The sequence below is a fragment of the Spermophilus citellus genome (assembly GCF_964194105.1).
Source record: "Spermophilus citellus genome assembly, chromosome: 7".
Lineage (NCBI taxonomy): Eukaryota > Metazoa > Chordata > Mammalia > Rodentia > Sciuridae > Spermophilus > Spermophilus citellus.
In genome coordinates, this window is record NC_138188.1 from 30,529,172 (window position 1) to 30,549,914 (window position 20,743).

Consider the following 20,743-nt stretch of genomic DNA (forward strand, 5'->3'; position numbering starts at 1 on the left):
TTTTTTTTTTTATTAGCATGATTGATTTCTCAGTTTGAGCCTTATGATTGTGCTGTGCAGCTGGGGGTTATTCTTTCTGATGTGTTCTGTGTGTCCAACATCTGGTGGTTATCTATTTGCCCATACAGGTTACCAGGGCATTCTGCTTTAGCACTTGCACTCAAAATAGAGCAACCCAGGGCAAACTGATGCTTTATAAATGGAGTAACTCAGGGCCCGGCCCAGCCTGCTCTCCACACTGGTCTTCTCTGACTTTGAAATGTTTTCAATAATGCCAACTTCTCAGCCATTTGAGGCTGGGATTGGAGTTCTGAAATGTGCAGAAATGCCACCTGTTGTCTTTTTCTGCGTCTCACTTCCTGGATCTTCAGTTTAAATGGCTTGCATACTGTATTCAAGCTTCTACAGTGACACAGGATCTTAGAAGAGAAATTTGAACATGTTTTTGCTTTGTTTTCTAGGGAGAGCCCAAGTATTTTCCCAAGGTTATATGATTGTGGAAAATCCTGTCCTATCTAGTACGGATGGGTAGGGTTATTAGATTAAGGGAGTTGTCAACAGGATGAATTAACTCCTGAGGACAAGTCCAAGGACAATAGGGATTTGGTCATTCCTGTATCCCCCCCGCCCCCAGCCCATCCCCGCAAGCCTCAGCAAGGGTTTATCAAAATGCCTAGGATCCAGGTCTTCCTTAGTGCACTAAAGTTAATCTCATGTGCTCTGAATTCCACTTAGTTTAGTGTTGTTTAGCTAGAAATAAGAAATTCATCTGTCGTGAGCCGGCAAAGATACCACTGAATAAAGGAAGGAAATATTTCAATCCCCTCGCATTCCTGCTTCACATCTGGCAAAATGCTTAAAGCCTCTGCAAATATTGTCTCTTCTCTTCTGAGAGCTGTCTCAAACTTGGACAGCAAAAGAAAGGTTAAAAAGAGAACAAAGAAAATCATTGCCTTAGCTCATGAAGATCACAATATATTGTGGATTTGCTGGTCAAGTTACTTACTCCTATGGAATTAGAATTCTTGCTGAAAAGTTTCAACTGTGTTACTTACTGTCAGTCAAGCTAGGGAACCTACCTGGATCCCAGGCTGGCTGGATCCAGTCACCTGTCCACAGAACAAATAAGCCAATGATATAAAAAGGAAAAATGAACTTAATACAGTTTGATCAAACTGGGGAGAAATAGCTAGACTGTTTTTCTCCATAGGTCCAGTGCAAGTAGTTAAAATTTATAGAAATAAAAGTTAGGAAATAAACACATGTAGATCTAGCTAGGCTGTGCAAACCAGAGACTATATCAGACAGTTTCAGCTTCCTTGAGCCTGCAGGTAGGTTTTCAGTTTCCATTCTCAGCTTGAGGAAGTTTGGGACTTTTAATTTCAAAGGGGCGGCCTTTCAAATGAATTTAGAATTCAAACTCTAGCCTCAACCAAAGGAAGGTAGACTTCCCAGGAGGAGAGATCCAGGTTGACCCAGCCTGAGAACTGAAGCCATGCCAAGCAGGAAGTTCGTGTAAAGGGAACTTGCTCTTCTGCAGGGGTATTACCTTTATGGGATGGGTGGACCACCCCTCCAGTCTTATTTCAAATTTAGACCATTAATAACAGAACATTTGGTTAGCATCTTGGAGACCTAGACAGGAGTTAGGGTGACCCAAACTGAAAGAAATGCAGCAAGAAAGGCTTTTGAGGATAATTTCCCCTGAAGCCAAAAACCTCATTAAAAGCCATTTTCCAGAAGGTGGATCTGGAAAGAATAATGATTACACTTTTGACTTTTATTAAAATGTTTTCTCCATTTCCATGACAAAGTCATTATTAATTCCCACTGAGCCAGGAGGACTGTGGCTTGTAAGTCCAGTGGAATCTTAAGATACTGAGTTCATACACTTGAGTTTCTATGTGTTGGAGCCAACGTCTTGTTCCAGCCAGAAATCTTCATCACCAAGAACAAATACTAGTTTTCCTCCAGTGATCCGGAGGAATGCCTATACCACAGGATCTTTGGTAAACAAGATGTGCTCAGTGATTCTTGTCCAGCTGAGTTTTGTTTTGTTTTCTTTAATATAGTAGATGGACTGTAGTTATTATTATTTTTTCCTCACCAGACAATATCATAAAAGATAAAATTTGCCAGGAATGGTGGCCTGTAATCCCAGTGGCTCAGGAGGCTGAGGCAGGAGGATCACAAGTTCAAAGCCAGCCTCAGCAAAAGCAAGGCACTAAGCAACTCAGAGAGCTTATCTCTAAATAAAATAGAAAATAGGGCTGGGGGTGTGGTTTAGTGGTTCAGTGCCCCTGAGTTTACTCCCTGTTACCAAAAAAAAAGAAAAAGGATGAAATTCATTCTTTTTCCCTTAGTTACACTAGTGGACAATTTTTGTTATGTGGCAATAGATAATTTTACTTTATTTTCTAACTATAGTCCTTACTTATTTCTGCTCAAAAGTTTGTTATTTTTTCCTCCAACCAGTTTTGAATTTGGCTTGTTCTTGTTTTTTGAAGTCCTAGAGATGTATCTTTAAGATGTAGGTTTGGGTATGTTGTGTTGCCATTTTCATTTGTTTAAACACGTTTCTAACTTTCCTTCTGATTTCCTCAGGGACCCACTGTTCATTCAGAATTGTGTTTTTCAGACTTCCTGAATTGGTATTATTTCTAAAATTTCTTTTGCTGTTGACTGCTAGTTGTGTTTTATCATAATCAGAAAACATACAAGGTATGATTTCAATTTTTTAAAATTTATTGGCCTAATGTATCTTTAAATTTTGCAGCTTATTATATGGTCTATTCTGGAAAGAGTTCCATGTGCTGATGAAAACATTCATCATCTGTTGGATGGAATGTTCTCTATACATCTGTTAAGTCCCTTTGGGCTATAGCATAATTTAACCCTTGTGTTTCTCTATTGATTTTTTTTGTCTGTATAATCTGTTCCCTGATGAAGTAGGGTGTTGGAGTCCCCTACTACTAAAGTATTAGAGTCTATTTCTCCTTTTAGGTCTAATATTGTTTCTTTAATAAAACATTGCCTGCATATCGATTTTATAATTATTGTATCTTCTTGTTGAATTGATCCCTTGGACATTATATAGTTACCTTCTTGTTCTTTTTTATTTTGCGGGGGGGGGGGCGGTGGTGGTACCTGGGATTGAACTCAGGGGCACTCGACCACTGAACCACATCTCTAGCCCTATTTTATATTTTATTTAGAGACAAGGTCTCACTGAGTTGCTTAGTGCCTTGCTTTTGCTGAGGCTGGCTTTGAACTTTTGATCCACCCTTTGAGGGTGCAGCCTCCAACGCCCCTGGGATTATAGACGTGCAGCACCACACCCAGCTCTCATGTTTATTTTAAAGTTCATTTTTCCAGATGTAAATCCTGCACACTCTAGGTTTTGTCATTTCCCTCCTTTTATTTTTAGTTTGTGTATGTATTTACTGGTGAAGTGAATTTCTTATAGACAGCATGTTATTTTTTGTTTGGTTGGGTTTTTTTTAATTGTTTTTTAATTCATTCAGTCAGTCTGTATCTTTCAGGTGGAGAATTTAGTCTCTACATCCGGGTTATCATTGATAGGTCAAGACTCATTCCTGTCATTTTGTTGAATTTCTTCTATTGTTTTGAATATTCTTTGTTCTTCCTCTCTTGTTCATGTTGGGGGTTGGATGGTTTACCACATTCATATTGGGTTGTTTTTATCTTTTTGTGTATTTTCTAGTGGGATTTAGACTTCCATGATTTTTTTTTTCACTTCTGCATGTATGACTTCCTTCAATGTCTCATGTATTTTCCCACTTGGGGCTTATCTTGGAAAGCCTTTATGTTTTCTTCATTTCTGAAGGATAACCTTGCTGGATGTGGAAACCTTGGTTGGTGATTATTTTCTTTCAGGATGTGCCATGACATTCCTTTTCTTCCTGACCTGTGGGGTTTCTACTGAGAAATCTGCTTAGTCTAACTGGGATGCCTTTAAATGTGACATGGAACTTTTCTCTTGCAGATTTTAAAATTTTTTCTTTGTCTTACATTTTTGAGAATTTGACTATAATATCCTGTGGTAAATGTGTTTTTGGTTATGTCTATTTGTGATCCTATTAGCTTTCTGTGCATGGATATCCCTATCTTTCTCAAGGTTAGGGAATTTTGCTGCTATTATTTTTTCTGATGGGTTTTCTACATTCTTAACTTTTTTTGTCATTGCTTTTTGGTATTCTGAAAAAGTGACTGTTTGTTTAATCGATGGTGTCCCAAAGGTCTCAAATGTTCTCTTCATTCTTTCTTTCTTTCTTTCTTTCTTTCTTTCTTTCTTTCTTTTTTTTTTGGTCTGACTGTGATATTAAAAAATAAATAAATAAAAATAAATAAAAACCTAGCCTTTAAGGTCAGATTCTTGTCAAAGTCTTCAAATATATTTTTTATTTTACTTATTAGACTTGTTATTTCCAAGATTTTTGTTTGTTTCTGTTTTAGATCTCTCTGTTGAATTTCTCACTCAAGTGCTACATCATCTTCCTGGTTTCAATGAACTGTTTATGTATTCTCTTGGATCTCACTGAACTTTTGAAAATAATCACTCTTTTCAATTCTTTTTTTTGGGGGGGGGGTACTGAGGATTGAACCCAGGGGTGCTTAACCACTGAGCCACATCCTCAACCTTTTTTTTTTAAATATATATTTTATTTAGAGACAGAGTCTCAGAGTTGCTAAGTACCTCACTAAATTGCTGAGGCTGGCGTTGAACTCACAATCCTCCTGCCTCAGCCTCCCAAACTGCTGGGATTACAGGCATGCACCACCATGCCTGGCCCTTTTCAATTCTTTATCAGGTATTCCAGCCATTTCAATTTCTTTGGTAACTGTTGCTAGAGAACTATTGTTTTCGTCGGAGGTGTCATTTTACCTTGTTGTTTTCATATTCCTTGTGCTCCTGCATTAAGATCAGGTATATCTGATTTATCAGATCAAGTAGATCAAATATATCAATAACTTTTATGAGATGGCCTTCTTAGTAAGCAGTTTTGCCTGCAGATGTGTCCTTGGGTGTTGGTTTGTTGTGCAATGTTGACTTTGATTGTATCTGGGCACCATAGTGTATTCTCCCTGTTGATTATTTGGCTTTGATTCTTGACTTTGCCCATAGTGCACAACATGTTGAAGTCGTCAGAGAGACTCGCTGTGTGGTCTATACAAGAATGGGTGCGCTATAGCAGTTCAGGCAGGTAGGGTACAAATGGCAGTGTGTGTGAGGTGCTCACTGGGTGGCTACTCCTGTAATGCGACTGGAGATTCCTGGGGTAACGAGGGTGTCCACAGGCACTGTTGATGTTAGGAAGGGTCTCTGGCACTGGCTACCCCAGTGGTGGTGAGGGTCTGAAGCACTAGTCCTTGACTAGTCAGTGATATTGTCCAGATGCTACACAGAAGAGGCTAGAATCACAGTAACCGTTTGGTTTTGTGGCACTCACACCCAGTCCTGACAGCAGTGTGAGGTGAGAGTAGGTGAGTGGGGGGGCAGGACTGTGGCAGAAACGGGGTAGGTGGGCCAGCAGCAGGGACCTTGGTGTTCATCTCTCTCCTGTTTCAGTGGCAGTGCCCACCTGAGAGTAAGACTTCTGCCAACGTGGGGCAAAGATCCTCCTGGGGTTCTCTTTGGCTGTGTGCACCCATTGGCAGGAAGATGTCTGAAGCCATGGGATGACTGTCGGCCTCCTCATAATGCCCCTTTTGGGGTGCAGCTTTGGGAGCACCCTGTAGCCTCCCTGCCCAGTCAGCAACAGACTCCTAGGGTGGCACAGGAGGCAGAGGCTTCAGCACCTGTGTGGGCATTTGTCTTCAGTCGTTGCCGAGGCGTGAGTCTCCCAGCAGCTGGACACACCCTTGGTCTCAGAGGGCAAGTGCCTCCAGCCTCTAGTTCTCAAGGGCACCAACCTCCACTCTCCCTATTTTGCAACACCAGTCCCCTGCAGAGCAGGGCAGCTAGTGGACTCTGTCAGTGTCACTCTGCTGCACCAAGAAGCTACCTTCTGAGCCAGTGCAGTGGAATGAGCCCGAGTTCGAATTCAGACCATAGCTCCCATCTCAAGATGGCTCCTGGCCACAGCACCCTGTGGGTTCACTAGGAGATGACCTGAAACCCTTTTCCAAAGCAAGGCCACTGTGCTGATTTCAGCTTACCTATCTAAGTGGGCTACAAGCCTGTGAGGATATGAGCCTTTCTAGTAGCTAGGATTGCCAGCATCTCACTGATGGTGTGCTGGGATTCTTTCACCCTGACCCCTGCAAAGATCCTCCTTCCCTGGCTGTCAAGCCAGGTTGGTAGATTTGGGGTATTTTGTTTTTCTGCCTATTCTGTTGTCCCAGGTCTCCAAATCTTCCAAGTTTCCATTCTTTGTCTCTTTTTTTTTAAATTTTTTTTTAAAGAGCGAGTGATAGAGGAAGAGAGACAGAGAGAGAGAGAGAGAGAGAGAGAGAGAGAGAGAGAGAGAGAGAGAGAGAGAATTTTTTAATATTTATTTTTTAGTTCTCGGCGGACACAACATCTTTTGTTGGTATGTGGTGCTGAGGATCGAACCCGGGCCGCACGCATGCCAGGCGAGCGCGCTACCGCTTGAGCCACATCCCCAGCCCCTCCATTCTTTGTCTCTTGCCAATTTCCTGTGTTCTCCTATGATCACTCACCTCAAAACGCACCAATTAGCCTGTTGTTTTGGTTCTTTGTGGAGGAGCCAGTGAGTACTGGCCACCTCGATTCAGCCGTCTTGGAGTCCCTTGTTTTCTCTGCTCTCCACCCATCTTGTCCTCTCCTAGAGTCTTAAACGACTCATGTGGCTTGCATTGTATTTCTATTCATAGTACTGGAAGAGCTGTTTTTTTTTTTTCTTAGACAACATGGGACAGGCCCATAAACCCAGTTTGGCCAACCACACATTCCTCAGAGTTGAGCAAGTCAGGCAAGGAAGGAAAGAGCTGGTGGGCAAGGCCAGATGGAGGTCACCACTGTAGGATGGCTGTCCCATCAGCCTGCTCGGGTTGCTCTCTGGTCCAGCTGCAAAGACCTACCTGATCTGGGTGAGACCCTCCAGACTTCCTCAGTCTCCCCCTCCCACTCCCAGTTCCACACAGGCGATTCCTTTGGCTCCCATAGGCCTTTTTCTGATGATTTCAGCCATGCACCTACCTGAAATGAAGATCAAGATTTGTCAGGAAGCAAGTCTCCACCCTCGGCCCCCATGTCACTTTGAATCTTGTTATCACTGAAGTCACCATCACGAAAGCTGGGGCAGGAGCAACTGAGGCTATGTTGACCTCCCCGGGTGATTCTGATGATGAGCCAGGACAAAAACTCTGTTTTAGGACCCAGTGCGCTTGCTAGTGTGCCCTACTGCCAGAAGTCTGTATGGCCAGTGAGTAAGCCTGAGGCTGTGTGACCACACATTAGACGTAGAGATTAATCAGCATCCTGGACCCCGGTCCTCCTGCAGCTGGGTGCATGACTGTGTTCAAGAAATAGAGAGGAACTATTATGTATGTGGCAGGCATCGTTCCAGCTACTAGTGCTGTGATCAAAACAGACAAAATCCCCTTTCTGCTAAAGTATACGTTTTACTAGAAGAGGGAATACTAAGCAAAAGAAAAATACATAGTATGTCACATGGTGGAAAATTTTGAGAAGACAACTAAAGTAGAGGAGGAGGGTTAGAGGTCTATGTGTGGGTGTTAAGAGGGTTTGAAATTTAGCTGGTGGATGGTCATAGAAGGAATTCCTAGAGAGTTACATTGGCAGGAAAGGAGTAAACCTTAAAGATAGGGAAGGGGGTGCAGAGAGCTTTCTAGGTAAATAAACGCCTCTGCAAAGACCCCAAGGTAACAAATGTGAGAAATAGAAAAGCTGGCGGTCCATTTTCAGAATATAGTATTTACCTTTCATTGGATCCAATTGTAGCCTTTGCCTTTTGCCCACCCTAATTCTAAAATTAGCCAATTGCACAGATTGTAACCCCAAACTCATCCAATCAGAGGGAAGGGCAGCGCTGGGTTAGGGTAGAGGTTTAAGCAGGTGGGCTGCCTGCCCAGGTGCGCTTGCTAATGTGCCCTTCTGCCAGAAGTAAAGGTTTGCTTTGCCCACCCACTTTTTAAAAATATTTATTTTTTAGTTGTAGTTGGACACAATGCCTTTATTTCACTTATTTATTTTTTTTATGTGGTGCTGATGATCGAACCCAGGATCCCGCACTTGCAAGAGGAGTGCTCTACTGCTGAGCCACAACCCCAGCCCCACTTTTTTTTTTCACTTACTTTCTTTTTAAATGTGGTGCTGAGGATCGTACTCAGTGCTTCACACATGCTAGGCGAGTGCTCTGCCACTGAGCCAGCACCACCCAGCCCTTGCCCACCCATGTTCAAGCAGGTGTTTGATTTCTTGTGGCACCTCCTTATTTCCAACAAGAAAAACACCTGGGATATTGGAGGACTAGCTGGACAGTCAGCTGGTGTGGAGTAAGGAAAAGGAGCAGCGGAGATTAAAGGCAGAGGGAGAAGGCTGGTGGAGGGAGGGGTGTCTGCAGTCTCTGCTTTCACCATTTTTAAAATGTGAAAGAGAAGAATCATCCAGGGTGAGTTATTAACCCAGGAGGCTGGGCAGCACTGCCTGCCTGTGTAGCTATTCTCCATTTGGCCAGTGCTTATTTAGGGCGTCCCCCGAGTGAGGCATTTTCTCCAGGATAAACACACACACACACACACACACACACACACACACACACACGGTTGTGTGAGAAAGAGGTGCTGAAAAAAAGGAACAAATAAAAATATTATGGTAGGATCATAAATCCTAAATGCTTTTTGTCCACCCTGAATTAAGGGAGGACACTTCCCAGAATTCTGCTTATTAGGAAAATTGGAAAATTCTAACAATCACCAGAAGTGGTTCTGTTTCTCTTAGGTGTCCTGACTTCCCTCTGTGCCTAGAGCGGATCACAGCCCTCTGGCCGATTAGACATCAGGATAAAATATTTAATATTTTAAATATTAAATATTTTTAATATTTTTATATCAAATATTAATCAAATATAATATTTTAATATTTAATATTCAATGAGTATTTAACAATCCATATTCTCCTGGATTGTTAAATACTCATTGAACTTCTATTTCACCAGTAGACTTGCCCAAACTGCTGGGCACCCCCACTCTAGACACTGATGCTCCTCCTGAGACTTAGTTTTCCTCCAGTGGCTGATCCATTCTGGGTCTGCTGCCCAACCTGTGTTCACATGCCAGGGATCAAGCTTTGGCTCTTCGGGGTTTACAAATGGATGCTTTGCCTCTCACGATTGCTGTGCTACAAACCAGGGACCAGCAGAGCATGCATGACCACTCTTTCACACGTTCCTTCATTCTTTTCTTAAATGCTTCAGCCAGCTCTGTGAAGCAGACTTTTCTCTGCATATCTTCACCCCCCCCCCCCCAAATGAGCATGAGTAAAGAGTGAAGATGTCAGGCACGGTTTCAGGGATCAAGGAGACATTAGTGCACAGAAAAGTGACGGAAGTGAAATTTGGAAGGGCCTTACGCTCTGGTGAGAAGAGAGACCATGAGTAGATAGATATGTGCAAGGTAGTGTGTGCTGTGAGAACAGAAAGGCAGGTAAGGAGGCGGAGAATGACAGCATGTGAAATATGATCAGAACAGTGGTCAAGAAAGGACACTCTGAGGTGGCTCTTGAGCAGGCGTCTGGAAACCTTCAGGAGAGGAGAGTCAGAACGAGGCTCCAGGCCTGGCTGTGTTTGTGTGCTAGAACAGCAGCCAGGGGACCATGATGGAGTGGGCCATGTTGGGGAGATCAAAGAGCTGTCAGGGGATAAGCTCAGATGGAACCAAAGCAAGGACTGTTAATTTATTCTGAGATAAAAGCTGCGGAAACACAAGAGGCTTGTTGCAGCTGGCAGTTCTGCTGTGAAAACAGACCAGAAGTCCAGTTGGGCCTACTGCTATAGTGCAGGCCAAAGACCAAAAAAAAAAAAAAAAAAAAAAAAAAAAAAAAAAAAAAAAGAAGAAGAAGAAGGCTGGAGAAATAGGATATTTTTTCATAGTAGACGTTTTCACGAATACATTTCTTTTGATAATATTCTTTACGAATTCCGTAGGAAGTCTGAGTTAAAAAAAAAAAAAAGTGCCTTTCCTCTGACCTTGATTCAAGAACAAGGAGAAAAGTGGGTTTGGGCAAGCCTTGTGCCACTTACTGGATTCCATTGGCATGCAGTATCATCCTCCACCCTTCTCCCTTTCAATCTGCATGTGTCAATGCTGGTGAGAGGTGAGTTTACAACTTCTCTGTTCAAAGATCTACCTGCCACTTTGGACTTGGCTGCTTGTCCCCCACTATCGTTCTCTTCAACAATGTGTAAGCATCTTTGAAGTGTGGACCACAGCTGTATGGGAACAGCTGGGATGCTGGGAACCCACCCCCAGGAGGCCTTTATAGATAGCCACAGGTGGATGAGGAAACCACTTCCTCCATAGTTGTGCCTTCTTGAAGTTACAAACTTCAGATATTGGAGATCCCTTGCTGGCTACTCCCCTGCACAATCACCCTCTCCCCTCGTGCATCCTAACTGTTTTGCCGAAGTAAAGACCATGACCTTTTTGTGTGGTGCGTCTTGTGTCTTCCCGGTCTGGCAGTCTGGAGGCTCCTCCTCTCCTGCCACCAGCCACACGGGAAATCTTGGAGGGATCTTGGTGGGGGAAGCCCTGACTGGGAAGCCCATTCTCCCGCCTCTCTTCCTGCAAAAACTTCTCATTTTAAAACCATGTGGTTCCTAACATGTGGCAAAGCCAGCACACTACCCTAAGAGGACTGTTGCTCAGTGACTCCTGGCAACAGCCTGCAGAGACAGAGCCCTAGAAATGGACTGAGGCTCACAAGATTCTAGTCAGTACACTCTCCCTACCATGACCAGGGCAAAGGGACCCTTGCTCTCTTCATTTTTATAATTTGGAGACTTTTTTCCCCTTTCAAAAACAAAACAAAACATACTGTTCTTTTTAACATGATTTTATCTAAATAAATAAAGGTAGGGAAAGAGGTAACTATTGATGACACAAAGTGATCTGCCTTAGAGTGTGGTACGTACAAGACAGTCGATAACGGAAACAAATAACTAATTTAGCCAGCTTTCTTTAAAGAGAGAAAATTACAAGATTACTAGTATTGGGCATAATCTTTAAAGCCAATTATTCAAAAAAATCCTGATTTCTTCTAAATTACAACTTTGTAAATTAGTAATAAGGTTACAGGATTTGCTCCACATCAAATAAGGAGACCTTATAAAGTAGTATCATGTTAACTAATTTCCAGATGTTCTATATAGTTTCAGTGATTCTCACAATAGGCCCTTGGTAGGTGAGGGTCCTCTAGGATTAAAAACTTCATCTCAAAATGGAGAAAGAAAATGAGCTATGCAGAGGGTAAGAGGGCAGATGTTGCAGAGGACCTCACCACACACAGGGGACCCCAGCCCAGGGCTGGTCAAATTCCTGCACCTCCACACTCACCCAAGGAGAAATTTAAATCATGATGGAAATCATCTAAGGACATCATTAAATTCATGGGATGTATATGTGTTCTGATAAAACAAACTTAAAAGGTTTTAGGGGGAAAACCTTTTATTTGAAAATTTAAAACTTGATCAGTTACTATTGCAATGATATTCACACAAAAATGTAATGAGAAACAGGTGAAATAATTTTTAATAATAAATTTTATTTAACTCAATATTTCCAAGTTATTATTTTGATATGTAATCAATATAAAAAGGTATTGAGATGTTTTTCATGCTAAGTTTTCAAAATCTGATGTACATTTTACACTTACTCTGTTTTCTTATTTGGATGCCAAATTTTGATTCAAAATACTTTCTCTGTATTAAGATTTCATTAAATTTACAGTTGAAAAAGTAGATTCACAAAATCCAGTCATTCTAAGCATACTTAAAAGTTTTCCCCTAATAACTAAATTTAATTTTTTTTTTAATTAACAATTCAGTTCCTCAGTTTCTTTTTCCTTTTGGTACCAGGTATTGAACTCAGGGGCACTCAGCCACTGAGCCACATCCCCAGCCCTATTTTGTGTTTTATTTAGAGACAGGGTCTCACTGAGTTGCTTGGGGCCTTACCATGGCTGAAGCTGGCTTTGAACTTGCAATCCTCCTGCCTCAGCCTCCTGAGCAGCTGGGATTGTAGGTGTGCACCACTGTGCCTGGGGGTTCCTCAGTTTCATTAGCTACATTTAGGGTGCTCAGAAGTCACACATGGCCGACAACTATACTATGTGTGACAGCTGACGTAACTGCCACAAGGATGTCTGCACAGGCTGCTGCTACGCCTGGGCCACTCAGAGCAGACTGTCTTTAACCTCTTAACAAAACAGAAGAACTTTCTTACAGCTCAATCTGTCCACTGTTCTCATTAACATTTTATAAGCAAGTAAAATGGTTCTTAGTTATATTTTCTCAAAATTTGCCGTGTTTTCTTGTAAACTATCAGCTGCATTCAGATGGAAGACAAGTGCTCCAGGCTGTATTATGAAGAAGTTAGAATTGCATGGATTCTAAACAACCCATATAGCCATGTGCAAACTTTATGGCACGATTTCAAACTAACCCCTCTAAAAATAGTGTTTAAAAGAGATCCAACTATATGTTTTTAAAAGCAGGATGAAATATTATTGAAGTTATTTACTTATATTAATTCCTAAAATTCAAAACATCAAACCATTTTTATGCCACACAGGAAATGTTTTAGAAATAATTCTCCATTATTTTATGATCTCATTATAAGTTGCACTTAAAAGCAAATACTAAACCACTTAGTTACTAGACCTAAGAACAGCTACAGATTTTCCAACTTATATCTGTGTGACCCTTGAAATTATAAAACCCACTGATCAAAATAGAGGCTAAAATCTTTACCACAAGTGAAAACTAACCCTGTTCTCAATCTGTTACAAAAATGTGAGACTCAAATGTTGGAGCTGATTAAGGAATGCGTCTACCCTGGGGATGGAGTGGTGTTGCCTTCCTCACATCTTGGCTCTCTGCGCTTTGGCTTGGTCCTGTAGCTCCATCTTGGCAATTGCTGAGAGGTGCACTTCATCGGGTCCATCTGCTAGGCGCAGAGTTCGTGTTAATGCATACCTGATAAAAACAAAAGAGCAGGGATTTGTGGGAGGTGTCAAAGAGGAACATGATAATTTAATGAAATAATAATTCTAAACCAAGATTAATTTCAATACAGCAGGAATAAGAAAAGGAATGCAATTAAAATGAAGGGAGTAAGCCAAAGGACTTCCAAGATGCTATTTTAAAGTTCCTAACTTGGGAGGATTCAAGATGGCTAAATAGAGGTGGCAGTACTCACTCACTTCTCTACAGAGAACTCTAGCAACAGGTGAACAAGTGCATTTTGAGGTGAGTGATTTTGAGAGACCACTAGAGATTGGCAAAGAGAAAATGGAACCTTGGGAAATGTAGAGACCTGGGATAAAAGCAAAAAACCCCAGTATCTACCATCCTGACTCTGCAGGGTCAGGGTGAAAGGAAGAATTCCAGCACACTCTATTAATGAGGACGCTGGCAATCCTAGCTACTAGAAAGGCTCATAACCTCACAGGCTTGAAGCCCACTTAGATAGGTAAGCTGAAATCTGCACAGTGGCCTTGCTTTGGAAAGGATTTCACATCGTCTCCTAGTGAACTCACAGGGTGCTGTGGCCAGGAGCCATCTTGAGAAGGGAGCTGTGGTCTGAATTTGGACTGATCTAGGATTCAGAAACCTACACATGCCCACCCTGGGAGCCCACAGACGTTCCACTGCACTGGCTCAGAAGGTATTTGCTTCATTAACCCCCAGCTTGGTGCAGCAGAGTGACAGTGACAAAGCCTGAGAGCTGCCCTGCTCTGCAGGGGACTGGTGTTGCAAAATAGGGAGAGTGGAGGTTGGTGCCCTTGAGAACTACAGGCTGGAGGCACTTGCCCTCTGAGTCCAAGGGTATGGCCAGCTGCTGGTAGACTCACACCATTCCAGGACTTAAGGCAGATGCCCGTGCTGTTTGCTGATGCCCTCTACCTGGGCCAGTTTCACCTGCTACTGATAGAGCAAGGAGGGAAAACTATAGTTCCTGCAACTGCTCTGACCACAGGGATGAGCTGAGGGGCCTTGGGCAAGAGTGGGTCCAGCCATTGCCTCGCCCTCACATGTGCACTGTAGATAAAGGACTTGTGAAAAAGTCATGGATCCAGCAGCCACCGTAAACCCAGGTGTGCATGGCAAAAAGGGACCAAGAGGAATTTTACCTGACTTCAGCCACCATTGCACCAAAATGGCAAAGAGGAACACTGTGGTTGGTTCCTGTTGCTACCCTGCCATCTGGCTATGCACTGCTGTCAGAACTGGATGTGAACACCACAGAGAGGATGCTGTAGTTCCTGCCAGCTCCTTTCCTCATGCAGATTCTGGGCTTGAACCAGTGGGGTTAATCTCATTCTTGGTTTGCCACATGTTACCAGAACTTGGAAGAGCTAAGAGGTGTCTTAAGTAAGATACAGGTAGCAAATGGTATTACAGCATATGTTTTGTTCTTTCTTAAGGCTAAAAATCCATGGAAGGTGAGACCCTACTTCCAGTGCGATAGACCAGGTGCACTGTGGCCACGTGTGGGGACAGATAGTGGATGGAGAATGCTTCTTCTAGCCTCCCTGTAATGAGAATCTGGCTATTTCATGGCCACTGGCATTCTCTGCTGCAAGTGCAGCTGCTGGTTCCCTGTGTGGCTGGTGATTTGTCCCATACACATAGAGTTGGCTCTCGGCTGTTTGGCTCTCTCTGGTACTCCCCACCTTCGTATTTCTGGGTAGATCTCCATACTATTGTGTATGCCAGGAGTCCTTAGTGGGTCCTCTTGGTGTGAAATTTAACATGTCAGAATGAGCTGATGATTGTAATTATGAGTCAAATATTTCTTGGTGGTGAGGTCTATATTAAAAGTTACAGTATCACTTCATTAAGCCTTCAATTATGCTTTAAAGTAAGTATCTTTATTTTCTTCCTAAACAATTAGTGTCAAGGTTTTGGTATATTTTTAGTTAAATATTCTATATCCACTCACATGTTAGCCAGAGGGAAATCCTGAGAGACGCCTGCACCTCCACACACTTGGATGGCTCGGTCAATGATCCTGCAGACGGCCCGTGGGGCAGCCACTTTGATCATTGCAATCTACAATAGCAAGATATGCAAGAATGCTTTTTTAGACCATACACACAGAGCCAGAATTTGATAAAATCTGTATTTTCCTCTGTGAATTGAAATAAGGAAAATTTCCCACAGCAAAACACCACTAAAACAAGATCTTTGGTGAAAGCCAACAATGAGATTTGTTATAATGTAGTTAGTGGCCATATTTCAGTCAATGCAGACCTTCTGGAAAGAGCTGTCTCTTTCCAAGTCACGTTTTATTCATTTATTTATAACTTGCCTCATTTCCAAAAGGATTTCAGGCAGCTCATAAATTATACTCATCATGTTTGGGGTCATAAAAAGAGTTCAAGGGTCATCACTCCACTACTCAGTTTTCTCTTAGTGATTTTATGGGCTTTTAGAAATAAATGACATGTCCTTATCCCATATAAGCCAGAAGGAAGGCAGTGGCAAGAGGTGCCTTTTGTGAAACATTACTATGTGGCAGAATTGTCCTGTGCATTCTATATGTATCATCTTGGTTATTCTCCTCAAGAACCCTGGGCCAAAGCAGAAAGATCAGTTACTTTGCCCATGGTCACAGGCTAGCAGAAAGTGGCATAGTGAGTACTATTAATTCTAGGTCTATATAAAGCCTAGAATTTCCCCATTCCTTGTTACTGCATGTCAAGAAAGCTGAAGATATTCTGCATCCCTCAAAATCATCCCTTAAAGCAGCCCTATGAAAACTAGCAAATAATAGATATTTATAATCTTTAAACCATAATTACTGAAGGCTTCCAATATTTTGAGAGCCACTGAAGTGTCTTAAAACCTGAAATGCACAACGGGTGGGAGAAAATGAAAAAGTCTCTGCAGTTAGTGGTCCAGGGAGCCTCACCTCCTTTCTGGCACCAGTGCTGCCCAGAGTATCTATGCTGTGGGCGGCTTTCAAGGTCAACAAGCGGATCTCCTCGATGGCAATTCGGCTCTCAGCAATCCAGTGAGCCACAACTTCCTGTAGGGGAGCAAAAGGAAGGAGAAGATAAGCTGGTATCTGAAGACCACATGTAACACAGCGTTAGAGTTTGAAGAAAACAATTTCTAGGCCAATGATGTTTCTATATATTTCAAAATGAAAGAGTTCATTCGCTTGATATACACCACCTAGCCACTTACCTGTGGACTACTAGTTAAAATTGAACATTTTAAAATAAACTTTATTGGTTCCGAAAAATCTTTTATTTTGGATATCTTTATGCTTAAGATGGCTGAACTGGGCAGTTTATTGCCAAACTACTCCTGAATGGCCCTCCTGAATGCAGATTACATGTTCTCATGGAAACCTGACTAGGTATTTGGTGGTGGAGTTGGCCATGGTCAAAGTAGATAATTCCCAGCAAGGGGATAATTCAGCAGCACTCTTTTTTTAATTTCATAATTTTATTTTATTTTATTTATTTATTTATTATTTTTTTGTATTGTGGATTGTAACCCAGGAGAACTTAGCCACTGAACCATATCACCAGACCTTTTTTGAATCTACCAGTTCTGCCTGTCCTCAAAACTCCCAAGCAATCTACAAAAAAATTTTCTAGAATTTATGTTATTTCAAGATCATAGGATACAAGATAGACATACATAAATCAACTGCATATATATAACATATATGTATGTATATGTGTATATGTGTGTATATTAAAAATATAGAGACACAAAAATTAAAAATACAACACCATTTGCAATTGCTCAAAAACCAAAATACTTATGTGTAAATAGAGGTAAGTACTGCTCTATATGTAAGTAAAGTTAGGCATAGTTGTGGCATACATTCTAGGAAATGTGTTCTTAGGTGATTTTTTAATTGTGTAAACATCATAGAGTGTACCTACAAAAACGAAAACAGCTATGACATCACTAGGTGATACATCTTATGGGACCACCATGTATATGCAATCCATCATTGACTAAAACATTGTTCTGTGATGTATGACTTTGTAAAAGGACGTGCATAGGATCTGTATGCTGAAAGCTACACAGAGATGATAAAAGAGACCAAAGAAAAGCTAAATAAATGGAGAGACACACCATGTTCATGGAATAAAAATACAACATAGTAAAGTATCTGATAAGCCCAGCCTAATTACCTCTTAAGTCAGGAGCCATCTTGTCAAAAGTTACAAAAGATTCATTTCTGTTTTCTGTTTTCTGTAAAATATTAGGATTTCTATTTGGCCTGGCTGTATTTTGATGTTTTAAACTTGTTTGGAATGCCTGCCTGTGCCTTGAACTCACCCATGCTTGGCTTTCCCTAACCAGATAACAACCCTCTCTGAAACCTTAGTGGTGCCTCATAAATTCTGGCTTTCCCTGACCAGATAACAACCCTCTCTGAAACCCTAATGGTGCCTCACAAATTCTGATGTTGGGATCTAAATTTACTCCCTAAGTACTGAACCATTTAGACCATTAACCTACTACCTGCCTTTGTATTATGCTTGTCAAAATCCTGTTATCTGAAGTTCTCAAGACACCTCCCTTTTTGCAACTTTCTGTGCTATAAAGCTGCACTCCTAGAGAGCTGGAGTACTGTCTTCTATCCCACGGATTTTGGGAGAGGGACAGTCCCAGCTAGTCAGAATTACAAGCTTGCTTTAATTTGATTTAAAATTGGAGTCAGTGGTATTTTCTTTGCATCGTGGTTTAACATATCAATTCTTTCTAAACTGAAGTATACATTTAACATAATTCTTATCAAAATCCCAGAAAGACTCTTTGTACAGATATGAACACGATTATTCTAAGAATTACATGGAAAGGGAAATGAATGAGAACAGCTAAAACACTTTTGAAGAGAAGTCAGTCACTAAATGACTTTTGAGAAGAGTCAGTCTAGTTTATTTCAAGAAAAGTTTTATTACTACAGTAAGCAAGATTGTGTGGTGTTTGTTGGCAGAGAGACAAACATAGATAATTAGGATATAAGACAACCAAAAATAGGCCCACATAAATATGCCTGATAGATTTTTGAAAAAGGTACAAAAGCAATTCAGTAGAGGAAAGACATCCTTTACAACAAATTTTGCTGAAGCAATTGGACATCTATAGGGGAAACAACCAACCAACCACCACAACAAAAAACAAACCAAACCAAACAAAAATCAAACTTAAGTCTTATATGTTATTAAAAAAATAAACTCAAGGGGCTAGGGCTTTACTTCAGTGGCAGAATGCTTGCCTAGCATGTGTGAGGCACAGGGTTTGATCCTCAGCACCACATAAAAAAATACAGAAATTTTAAAAAATCAACTCAAAATGTATTGCATATTCAAATTAAAAATTTTAAGGAAAAAAATCATAGGGGAAAATCTTTAGGACATAGAGTGAGACAAAGAGACAAAGAATTCTTAGAGTTGATACCAAAACCATGACCCATAAAAGCAAAAAATGACAAGTTAAGATTCATTCAAATTAAATTTGCTCTGTGAAAGATGAAAAGAGGGGGAAATATTTGCCAATTACATATCTGACAAAGGAGATTTTCTGGAATATGTATAGAACTCTCAAAATGCAACAGTAAAAAAATAAACAATTAGAACATGGGCATAATACATGAACTTAAGAGGATATAAGATGGCAAATAAGCACACAAAAGGCTCATTTATGATTAGCTATTTGGGTGATGTAATTAAGGCCACTTGAAATACCGCCATTAGTCTATCAGAATGACTGAAATTTAATAAGTTTCACACCATAATATGCTGGTGGGAGTGAGGACAAACTGGGTCATTTATGCACAGTGAGAATGAAAAACAGAAGAGAGTCTGGCAGCTTCTTTAAAAATTAAACATGCTAGGCTGGGGGTGTAGCTCAGCAATAAAGTGCTACCTAGCATTTGTGAGGCCCTAAGTTTGATCCCTAGTACCTCAAAAAACAATAGAAAATTAAGCATGCAACTGTATATGATCTGTTGTAAGTAGTTAAGCAAACTTGTCATACAACCATACAAGTAAATGCTACCATAAGAAAAGTGATACATGCAATCTAGATGAATCTCTAAAAGATAGTGCTTGAGTAAAGAAACCAATTACAAAGGTTTACATACTGTATAATTCCATTCCTGAAATCACAGAAGTATAAAAATGAAAACCTAGTTGGTTGCTAGGAGTTAATTGTAGGCCATGAAAGGGTGGTGTGAAGGACCTGGTAGGGATGGAAATGTTCTATAGCCTAACTTTATCCATAACAACATTGTGGTTCTGATACAAGATGTTACCATTGGGGGATGTAGGGGATCTCTCTGTATTATTTCTTATATCTGTATGTCTATTTATAATTATCTCACAACAAAAAGTTTTTAAAAATTGGTAATTGCTTCTCATTTATCTTAGTGAACATCTCTTGAGATTGTCCACTTTTGTCAAGCCTCACCATAAACCCCAGGAGCAAATGTATATTTAGAATTCAGCACAGAAGCTCAGGCAACATACTGAATGTTTCCTGTTAGCTGAAATCCATTCTTGTTTCCCAATTGTAAACATAGAATTGGTTTTTACATTGGAGAACAATGTTTGTTAAGAAAGTTAGACTGGCAGTGCTTTCACCCAAGCCACACTCACCTGCCAGAGCCATGGTTATGCACCATCATGTTTGCTTTGGGAAATTTCTTTAGCCATAGGATGCTTGGTTAGAGATTCTCTGGAGCATTTATGTTCAGAATGACAGCCACTAATCAAATGTGGCTACTAAGCATTTAAAATATGCTCAGTCTGAATTTAAATGTAATTAAAGTGTAATAGAGATGCCCAATTGTAAAGAATCAGTATTTTTGAATAATTTAAAATATCTCCTTAATAATATTTTTATATTGATTTCAAGTTGAAATGATCATGTATTGGGTATCTTGGGAAAAATAAAATATTTTTTAAAATTAATTTCATTTATTTGTTTTTACTGTTTAAAGATGTTGCTAAAGTACTAGAAGATTTAAAATTATATTTGTGCTGGTGGCATATGTCTGTAATAACAGCTATTCAGGAGCCTGAGGCAGAAAGACTTATGATTTTGAGGCCAGCCGGGGCATCTCTGTCTCAAAAAATAAAAGACTCAAGGAAATACCTTAATGGTAGAGTGCTCTGGGTTTACTCTCCCATACCACAAAAAATAAAATTTGTGGCTCATACTGTATTTCTATTGAATAGCACTATCTTAGAGGTTGAAACATATAGTTCTGAATTCATGATTTTAAACAAGCTGCTGGCAGTCAACAGAATTTTTTTTATGGTTGCAAAACCAAGTAATTGTAATTTCATGAACAGAATCAAAATGCATTTACATTTTTAGCTTCAGAATAAAAGAATGTGTTCTCAACTGGGTCATTACAGACCCTAGATTTGCTAAAAAGCATTAAATGAATAGAACTGAGTGCTCTAGGAAACTGACAAATTTATTTACTAAGACTGAATTTTGCTTTAGAGACTGGAATTGTTTGAAGAGAGCTGGAA

At 40.7% G+C, this 20,743-nt stretch overlaps 1 protein-coding gene across 4 annotated transcripts in view; it reads right to left on the bottom strand.

Moving 5' to 3' along the window:
• Window positions 1–11,682: 11,682 nt before the first annotated feature.
• ACAD11 (acyl-CoA dehydrogenase family member 11) overlaps window positions 11,683–20,743 on the bottom strand; it is a 90,854-nt gene continuing 81,793 nt past the window's right edge. For 2 of the 4 annotated variants that reach the window (XM_081301193.1, XM_081301192.1), the window contains 3 exons: window positions 16,141–16,257; window positions 15,169–15,278; window positions 11,691–13,199 (listed from right to left, as the gene is read on the bottom strand). In XM_081301193.1, coding sequence (XP_081157319.1) covers window positions 13,085–13,199; window positions 15,169–15,278; window positions 16,141–16,257 — 342 coding nt within the window. In that variant the 3' untranslated portion in view covers window positions 11,691–13,084. Of the gene's footprint in view, window positions 13,200–15,168; window positions 15,279–15,710; window positions 15,800–16,140; window positions 16,258–20,743 lie in introns of those variants that run through there. The other 2 variants (XM_081301195.1, XM_081301194.1) reach the window with 2 other exon arrangements.